Genomic DNA, 9056 nt, shown 5'->3' with positions numbered 1-9056 from the left:
GGATTCAAGTTGAGACTTGTCATCACTTCCATCACAGATCTTCGCTGCTCTCTTAGTTTAAAGACTCACCAGTGCAGGCATGAGCCTTACAAAAGGAAGAGGAGGAGTGTGTGAAGCTGGTCTTGGCGTGAAATAAAGGGCCACATGAAATGTTGGTTCTTCAAAGAAAGTTTAAGGTCAACTTTAGCACTAAACCTCTCGCACACAGCCTCCAATGTCCAACACATGCCTCTTGAAATATTTTAATCACTTGGTCCTAATCCAATCACTCTCCCTTCCTTCCAAAGAACAATGGAAACAAATCGCTCTTGGACTCGAGAAGAAGCTTAGCCACTGTAAAGGTTTGAACAGTGGCCTTGGAGTATGGGAGCAAAGAGGACCACGCCGAGCACTATTCATTTGTTAGTGTGGTGTATAACATATGTGCATTTGACCATTACAGTTTAACATAATACTCTGCAGCTGGAGAGAGGGACAGTGAACCCTTATGGGGAAGTAATGATTGATGGGTGTGCAAAGAGTGAACCCTTCTATGGAATTTGACCTCTGACCCAGTGGTAGGGGGAGTAGAGATTAGTGTGTATGAAGGGACTGTACCCTTCTGTGGTGTCTAACAGATGGTTACATTTATTCTACAGTACTGTGCCCTTATATGGTTTTTAGCAGATACCTAAACATGTCCTATATAAGCTGTGTTCGATGTACAGAGAGACAGAGTGGTTATCGGGCTGGGTCACTCTCCAAGCTGCTGCAGAGCTTGTAATTGATGCTTAATTCTTTGATGTAATAAACTTTTATAATCAAGAACAGTGTCAAGCGGATTTCTTCTCAACACATCATCGCAGCATTATCGTTCGGACACCACATTAGTTTGTAGATGCGGGTCATTGCAGCAGTCACAATGAGATGGCTGTGAGTTTAGGGTTCGGTATCAAGAACTGGTTCCAAGTTGGAACGGTTACCAAATGTCCAAGAACTGCGGATTGAATCAGATCCTGCTCCTCGGTTTTTAACTTCCTGCATATCTCAGCTCCTGACTGAACTGCAGTGAGCATTTTACCGTCCATCAAAGAGTCTCTGATCTGCCAGCAGCTGCTACGCCGACCGAACGTCACCTCATGTGTTACGTCAACAAAGCGTGAAGAAGAGAGTCCTTCTGGTTCCGGTCCTGGACCGTGGCGGACCGCAGCAAACGCTCCAAAGTTTGGCTTAGCTTCACCAAAAAACTGCACCAGCCGCAGTAAGGAGGTTTGGTGCGAGGGAGGAAGCAGCTCCAACGTGACGAAGCGTTTGACGCGGCGTGAATCTGAATGCAGGGGAAGAGGAGCGAGGAGGAGGAAGGTCACCGGGCGCCGAGAAGGGCTGTTTGAAACATTATACGTATAAATGCCGTCTCAGAAGGTGAAGCAGGGCAGCGAGGGCTGTTCGAAAAGGAACCGAATGATCTTTTGTCCCGTAGGATGCCTTCAAACTGCCCACCTAGACCGTATGCTGCCTGCTACCCATAAATCTGTGTGAAAAATAGCGAAGATGGCCGACAAACAAGCCGAAATTAGTCTACAAAAACTTTTTAGCAGGTATTTTGATTTGATTTTTGAAAAGTTCCCCAGAACTAAACAGAAAGTATCACATCAGCCAGTGACTGTGACCAACCAAGTTCGTTTAGTCTGATTTCTGAGGCGTCTGTTAGCCATTTGCCTTTTTTTAGCTAGCCAACGCTGAGGCTGGTCAGTGACAGATGCAAAACGGCGTGCTGACGTCACACGTTGCCATAAATGCTGCCCTTAATGTTGGTTTGAAACCAATGTTCATTGAGATGCCTTCACTCCAAACTATTACACCAGTGAGGAAGCGAAGCAACTGCCTTCTGTTGCGAACAGAGCAAGGATCTGTTGGAAACAAGGATCCAGAAGAACCAGAATAAATGAGTAGAATAAGAATCGTTTGAAGGCCTTTTCACACGGGAAGCGATTTACGCGCCTCGTAATTCATTTTCAACGAGAGGCGAGCGTTTAGGAAGGGAGGCGCAGGCATTGCGACAGGCAGTTCTGAGCCCGCGGGGACAGGCGGAGTGTCGCTTCCCGTGTGAAGAGGCCTTTAGGCTGCAACTCCAGAAACTACTAAATAAGCACTGATGCTTTGCTTAATCCATCCAACTAAATACACAACGCACTGTTTCACAGTATTACTACCCGCCACTAACGCTGTGGACAAGTGAAGACAACTTGATTTGACGGCGTGGATGGAAAAGTGGAGGAAGCAAGAGAAAACTGCGAGAGAGAAAGAGAAAAAGATGTAAAGTGTCCCAAGTATTGTGATCATTTCAGTGTAAAAGAAAAAAACATTTCTACTCGATGAATCAATGGAATAATCTATAACCCCCCCCGAGCCGTATGGCAAAAGATCCACTTGGAGACAAGCACATTATCTGGTTCACAGTTTATTAACATGTTAACACGTTTTAACGCTCCTGCGCCAAGAAAACCAAAAAGTACGGACAGAACATTCAGAAAGCACTAAAACCTGATTCAGACTATGAATACAGTGAACCTAACGAAAAAATAAAAATAAAAGCAGCCGGAGGAGAGAGACAGAGAACTGCTGAACTCATGAGGGGTGTGTTTGTGTGTCGTTGCGTTGTGTTTGAGTTTCTGTGCACACGTTTCCCTCCCCATCTCAGTGCTCGAGGCGTCCCAGGAACCTCAGGTTGAGGATCTTCAGCTGGTCGTCCAGCTCCATGCGGACGATGCCGTCGTCTCCGTCGATACTCAGCAGGATACCCGTCGCCTCGCGGTCTTCTCCCAGAATCACCTTCACCTGGACACGTGGAGACGATCAGCATTGACAGCCTATCAGCAGCTCACAGGGGACCGTTTTTACAAAAAATAAAAAACAGCCTTGACACTAAAAGTTTTGACTTTATTTTTATTAAACACATCTGACACGTTTTAGGTTCTTTCATCTATCCAATATTTACACTACATTGCCAAAAGTATAAGGACATCCTGCCAAATATGATTCACTTTACTCCAACACAAAGTTAGAGACACACTCTTTTCCAGATGTTTGGTTTGTCTCCTTAAAACAAAGCAATGTTGACCCGGGACCCTTTGTCAATGATTTTTTCTCTTTTTATTCAGTCTTTTGACTCATTAGACCGAACACCGAAAGTGCTGTTTTTGCTGTTTAAGGACGACTAATTTTGGTTGCCGAACATTCGGTGCATCTCTAAGTAGAAGATTCGATGCTTCAACAGGCGGAGCCTGATTCCACTGCCCATCTCACAGTTGCATGGGGTGGTGATGGCGCAGGGGAGAAGACACGTGCCTTTGGTGGATGGGTCACAGTGAGGGATTGAACCCGGGTCTCTCACACCAATCTGTCCCCGAGCACGACACTTAACCCCTAGTTGCTCCAGAGGCGTGCGACCTCTGACATATATAGCAATTATAAGTCGCTTTGGATAAAAGCGTCGGCTAAATGAATAAAAGTAAATGTAAGGAATCTTCGCAGTGGCGTTATGAAACAAGGATCAGACCACTTTAGCTATATGGGGGTGCTCAATGTCTGATTTTACATTCCCAATAAGTTAATATAGAGCCTATTATCATATAAATATCAACATATAATGTTGTAAATAAACATGATGTGAAAAAAAGAAGCTTTTAATAAATCTTTTTAAAGTGCCAGAATAAATCCCAAATTGTAAACCCTTAAGGTAGGGGCCGTGTGTGGTAGAATAGGAAGCGAGACAGCGTACCAAGCTGTGCCGGTGGTGTGCAGGCGCGAGACGTTTGAATCATTTATCACCACTGACGAGCCAAAAAAAGAATATAACATCGTTTAGGTATTTGGAATAGACCCGTGAGGAACAGCGGCGTGCATGCACAGGTCTGCACAAGACCGGTGCATGGCAGGCGAGCAGAGCAGAGAGAACAGGGTCCACAATACGCCTCAGTATAGCTAAGAATGTACAGTGACTAATGAAGAGTCTGCAGCTTCTTAAGATTAAAGTAGAGCTTTACAATTCTGATTTGACTGTAAGTTCTGAGTCAGGGACACCCCTAAAATGTTGTGTTATTGTTTTACTTGCAAACCACTTTGTGACCTTGATCTGTGAAAGGGCCTATATTAAATTTACTTACTGACTACTTTCTTTAGGGGTCCCAGCGCCCAGGTTGGGAGCCACTTGTCTAAAATATCATCATATCAAACCAGGACTAACAGACCAAGACAGGGTGTCCACATACTTTTGTCCATTTAGTGTATCTACGTGCATCTGACTACAGGGCCGGGTGATAATTCACTACACAGTGGAATGATCATGTTATTGTTTCATGAAATCCTGTTGTTAAAGTATAAAATCATAAAAACATCACAATAACAAAGATTTTGTCTCGTGTGATGTATAAAAGTGGAACACATCAATAATCTGAACATCAAGCTGATTGTTTTTTGGGTTATTTTGCATTTTGTGGTGGTTATTTGCAATAAGAGGAAAGTGCTCGTCATGCTACTTTGGAAGTGAACATCGGTGTGGTGTGTTGGTGGGAACTGTTACCTTGTTGTTCTTGGTGGGAGTGATGGGCTCCAGGTGATCGCTGCTGATACTGACCACCTTCTCCGACTCCTGCATGAACACTGAACACATCCCTCCCTGCAGAAACACACACAGAATTCAAATATCTGGATTTAAGAGTTATAAGACTGATAACAATGCATCAGCCAGTATTAACTTTTTAACAAACACTGGTTAATCGTACAAACATATTTAATAAGGAAAACCTGAGCTAGGAGTGAGCAGGACAGTCAACATCTTGGCTTTTCTTTACTAAATTTCATGTTACTTATTGGATTATTGACATTTTAATGCTCGGAGGGCCTTCCTATAAGGCCCTCCGTAATGCCAGAGCAGCGTACTACTCGTCATTAATAGAGGAAAATAGGAACAACCCCAGGTTTCTTTTCAGCACTGTAGCCAGGCTGACAGAGAGTCACAGCTCTATTGAGCCAAGTATTCCCATAGCTCTCAGTAGTTACGACTTCATGAGCTTCTTTATTAATAAAATTCTAGCTATTAGAGACAAAATTCACCAAGACCTGCCCTCAATTGGCACCGACTTATCTCTTAACTCAGGAACCTTAGAAACAGCTGTAGAACCAGATACATGTTTAGACTGTTTTGCTTCCCTCAATCTTTACCAACTAACTTCAATAATTTCTTCATCTAAACCATCAACCTGCCTCTTAGACCCCATCCCAACTAGGCTGCTTAAAGATGTTCTACCCTTAGTCAGCACCTCTATACTAGATATGATCAATCTATCTTTATCAACAGGCTATGTACCACAGTACTTTAAAGTAGCTGTAATTAAACCTCTTCTGAAAAAGCCCAAACTTGATCCGGATGTTTTATCAAACTATAGACCTATATCTAACCTTCCATTTCTCTCTAAGGTTCTGGAGAAAGCAGTTTCTAAACAGCTGTGTGACTTTCTACAGAGCAATAGTTTATTTGAGGATTTTCAGTCAGGATTTAGAGCTCATCATAGCACAGAGACAGCACTGGTGAAAATTACTAATGACCTCCTTATTGCATCAGACAAAGGACTTGTCTCTGTACTGGTTTTATTAGATCTTAGTGCTGCATTTGATACCATTGACCATCAGATCCTATTGCAGAGACTGGAATATTTCATTGGCATTAAAGGAACCGCTCTAAGCTGGTTTATGTTCTTTTTATCAGATCGATTTCAGTTTGTACATGTTAACGATGAGTCATCCATGCACGCCAAAGTTACTCATGGAGTTCCTCAAGGATCTGTCCTTGGACCAATCCTCTTCACTTTATATATGCTTCCTTTAGGCAATATTATCAGGAAACATTCCATAAGCTTTCATTGTTATGCAGATGATACTCAGTTATATCTATCGATCAAGCCAGATGAAACTCATCAGTTAGCTAAACTTCAAATGTGCCTTCAGGATGTTAAAACCTGGATGACCTGTAATTTTCTCATGTTAAACTCAGATAAAACTGAAGTTATTGTTCTGGGGCCTAAGCACCTCCGTGACGCATTATCCTAAGATATAGTTTCCCTGGATGGCATCGCCCTGGCCTCCAGCACCACTGTGAGGAATCTTGGAGTTATCTTTGATCAGGACATGTCGTTTAAGTCTCACATTAAGCAAATTTCAAGGACCGCCTTTTTTCACCTACGTAATATTGCGAAAATCAGGAACATCCTGTCTAAAAATGATGCAGAAAAACTAGTCCATGCATTTGTTACTTCTAGGCTGGATTACTGCAATTCCTTATTATCAGGCTGCTCGAAAAAGTCCATTAAGACTCTTCAGCTGATCCAGAATGCTGCAGCACGTGTTCTGACAGGAACCAGGAAAAGAGATCACATTTCTCCGGTTTTAGCTTCTTATAGAATAGAATTTAAAATCATTCTTCTTACCTACAAAGCTCTTAATGGTCAGGCACCATCTTATCTTAAAGAGCTCATAGTACCTTACTACCCCACCAGAGCACTGCGCTCCCAGAATGCAGGGTTACTTGTGGTTCCTAGAGTCTCCAAAAGTAGACTAGGAGCCAGAGCGTTCAGCTATCAAGCTCCTCTCCTGTGGAACCAGGTTCCAGTTTGGGTTCAGGAGGCAGACACCATCTCCACATTTAAGAGTAGGCTTAAGACTTTCCTCTTTGATAAAGCTTATAGTTAGGGCTGGCTCAGGTGAGTCCTGAACCATCCCTTAGTTACGCCGTGTTCCTGCTCGACACCCTCTGCTACAACTATTGTTACTAGTCCTATTGTTATTTTTATTATTATTAACATTACGATCGTTACCATTAACACTATTATAAATATCGGTACCATTTTTCATTTAGTTTATAGCAACATCACCTTTACTGTCTGTACCTCTGTGTGGATATTGTGTAGGCTGCCCCCGTCTAAACTCCGATTTGATTATGCAGCAGATTTCATGTGATTGTGTTAATCTGCATGGGAGTGTGTTTTTGTTACCGTGACACTCCTGATGACCCCGGTCTGTCCCATCAGGTCCATGAAGGAGTCCTTCACCCGGACCAGGATGTCGGTGGTCACCCAGTCGCTGCTGCCCTGCTCAATGTTGGAGCCCGGGGTGTGAGGGTTGTAACCTCCAGGAGAGGGCGCTCCAGGCGTCATGGGACTGTAGCCCACAGGACTTGGACTAGGACTGGCCTGTGGACATAACAAGAGATAAGAGATTTCACGGCAATATTTCTACTGAGGAATTTCTCCCTTTAATATGTCTGGTTGTGTTTGGCCATTTGATGTCAGAATAGATTTACAAGCTTTTTAAAAACCACTTGATAACAGCCCCTTATTTCCAGGAAAAATTCCTAAAATAACAAACCCAAAAGAAATCAGTAATCACTCCCTCAACCATTTGGCCTATATGCATAATTCTGATCTCCTTAAACAGGTCAGGAATATGGATCAACTGTAAATGAACCCTTTTTCTATTAAAGAGTAAATGGAGATGCAATAAAGGAAAAGATGATATTTCCATCCTCTGGTATGAAATCTATATTTTAAGAGGAAAATCACCATCAAAACCATCGTCCATCTCACTATAATGCAACTGAATATCTTTCTCTCTATACACCTGGAATACAGTTACACACAATTTGTTAAATATACCAGGCGAATGTGCCGTATTTACTGTTTAGATGTTCACTTTTATTGGGAGTTTTCTTCAGAACAGAATTTCTCTCCATACAACCACGTTGAGGCTTCCAAAACACTGAAATATTGATAAAAACAGTGAATATTGATCAATATTCCTGTGACCTAAAGTACTCCCGTGCTTTACAGGTGCACAAGTTGAGAACAGGACATCCTACAGACTCGTTCTCTTCGTATTGAGCAGACGATTGGTATACTGCATGTCTGTGTATTGAAGGAGAGAAGAAGAGTTGCTTTGGGGGAGGCCGATAAAGACCGCCTCCCCCAAAGCAACTCTTCTTCTCTCCTTCAATTTGAAGAGTGAAGCTCCCTGACCTCACCAAGATGGGGGCCCGCGAGGAAGGTCTCTATTGACCCAGAAAAAGTGCTGTTTGGACTGAATACAGTGAAAACAACAAAAGTAAGTCAGCGGTTGTAACTGTAAATGTATATTGCTGCGTTTGTTGTTGTTATTAGTCGGCTAATCACTGTGAGTTTTGTGGTTTGAGTGAAACAGCTGATCAGAGCTGGAGCTGAGCTTTCTTCAGAGTGGTCAGGCTGCAGTGTGGGATGAGAGAAGAGATTTGTGCAGCCATGTGCAGTGATTACAGAGCGATTTATGTTGTGATATAAGTTTATTTAGATGCTCGGTGTTTGATGTGTGTTTGGTGTGGATAATGGTCGGTCTGAGATGCTAGCTGAGCCTCCTAGCTTCACGGAGGTGTGCGGCATGCATAAGGGGACAAAATAATCTGATTGTCCATGATTTCCCATTTTGTCGATCGTCCTACCCGACACCTAGCAGGTCTGGGCTTACATCAATTTGAAGTACTTGGATTTGTCGAGTTCTTAGATTCAGTGGAAGAGCCAAAGGTAGACACTCCCACGTAACACAACTAACACCATATATTGTAAATGGACTGCAGGACGTCCTTTCTTCTGACCACTCAAAGAACTTTAAAAAAAACAACAACTTTCTAACAATACCTTATTGTGATGATTATAAATACAGTTCTGTTGACATAAGAAACACGCAGCCATCTCCTACCTGGTAAGCCATGGGGGAGGGTGTCGGATGGTAGCTGGCTGGGGAGTGCGTGTTCTGGTAGCCGACCGGTGAGGGCGCCACCTGGTGGTAGCTCTGAGGGCTAGGACTGGGCTGGTAGGAGCCCTGAGGGGACGGGGCCGCGTAGGGAGAATACTGCTCTGTGTTATACCTACACATACAGAAGAGAGACATGTTAGAGTCTGAAAACCCTGGAAGCGTCACACGTATTTACTGCAGAGTTTATCAGCCTGTTTCTTTTGGGATGATGGAGCTCATAAATCAGGTCAGGAGAAAGA

General features: G+C 43.2%; 1 protein-coding gene across 3 annotated transcripts in view; it reads right to left on the bottom strand.

Moving 5' to 3' along the window:
• Nucleotides 1–2424: 2424 nt before the first annotated feature.
• supt5h (SPT5 homolog, DSIF elongation factor subunit) overlaps nucleotides 2425–9056 on the bottom strand; it is a 46642-nt gene continuing 40010 nt past the window's right edge. For 2 of the 3 annotated variants that reach the window (XM_038692471.1, XM_038692472.1), the window contains 4 exons: nucleotides 8761–8929; nucleotides 7029–7226; nucleotides 4562–4657; nucleotides 2677–2817 (listed from right to left, as the gene is read on the bottom strand). In XM_038692471.1, the coding sequence (XP_038548399.1) occupies nucleotides 2677–2817; nucleotides 4562–4657; nucleotides 7029–7226; nucleotides 8761–8929 (604 nt within the window). Of the gene's footprint in view, nucleotides 2818–4561; nucleotides 4658–7028; nucleotides 7227–8760; nucleotides 8930–9056 lie in introns of all 3 variants that reach the window. The other variant, XM_038692470.1, reaches the window with a different exon arrangement.

Source organism: Micropterus salmoides, unplaced genomic scaffold, assembly GCF_014851395.1.
Source record: "Micropterus salmoides isolate LMB-PRFRI ecotype aquatic unplaced genomic scaffold, ASM1485139v1 Ms_hic_scaffold_3, whole genome shotgun sequence".
Lineage (NCBI taxonomy): Eukaryota > Metazoa > Chordata > Actinopteri > Centrarchiformes > Centrarchidae > Micropterus > Micropterus salmoides.
The sequence above is the reverse complement of the archived record's forward strand: the minus strand, read 5'-3'. Positions and strand labels throughout refer to the sequence as shown.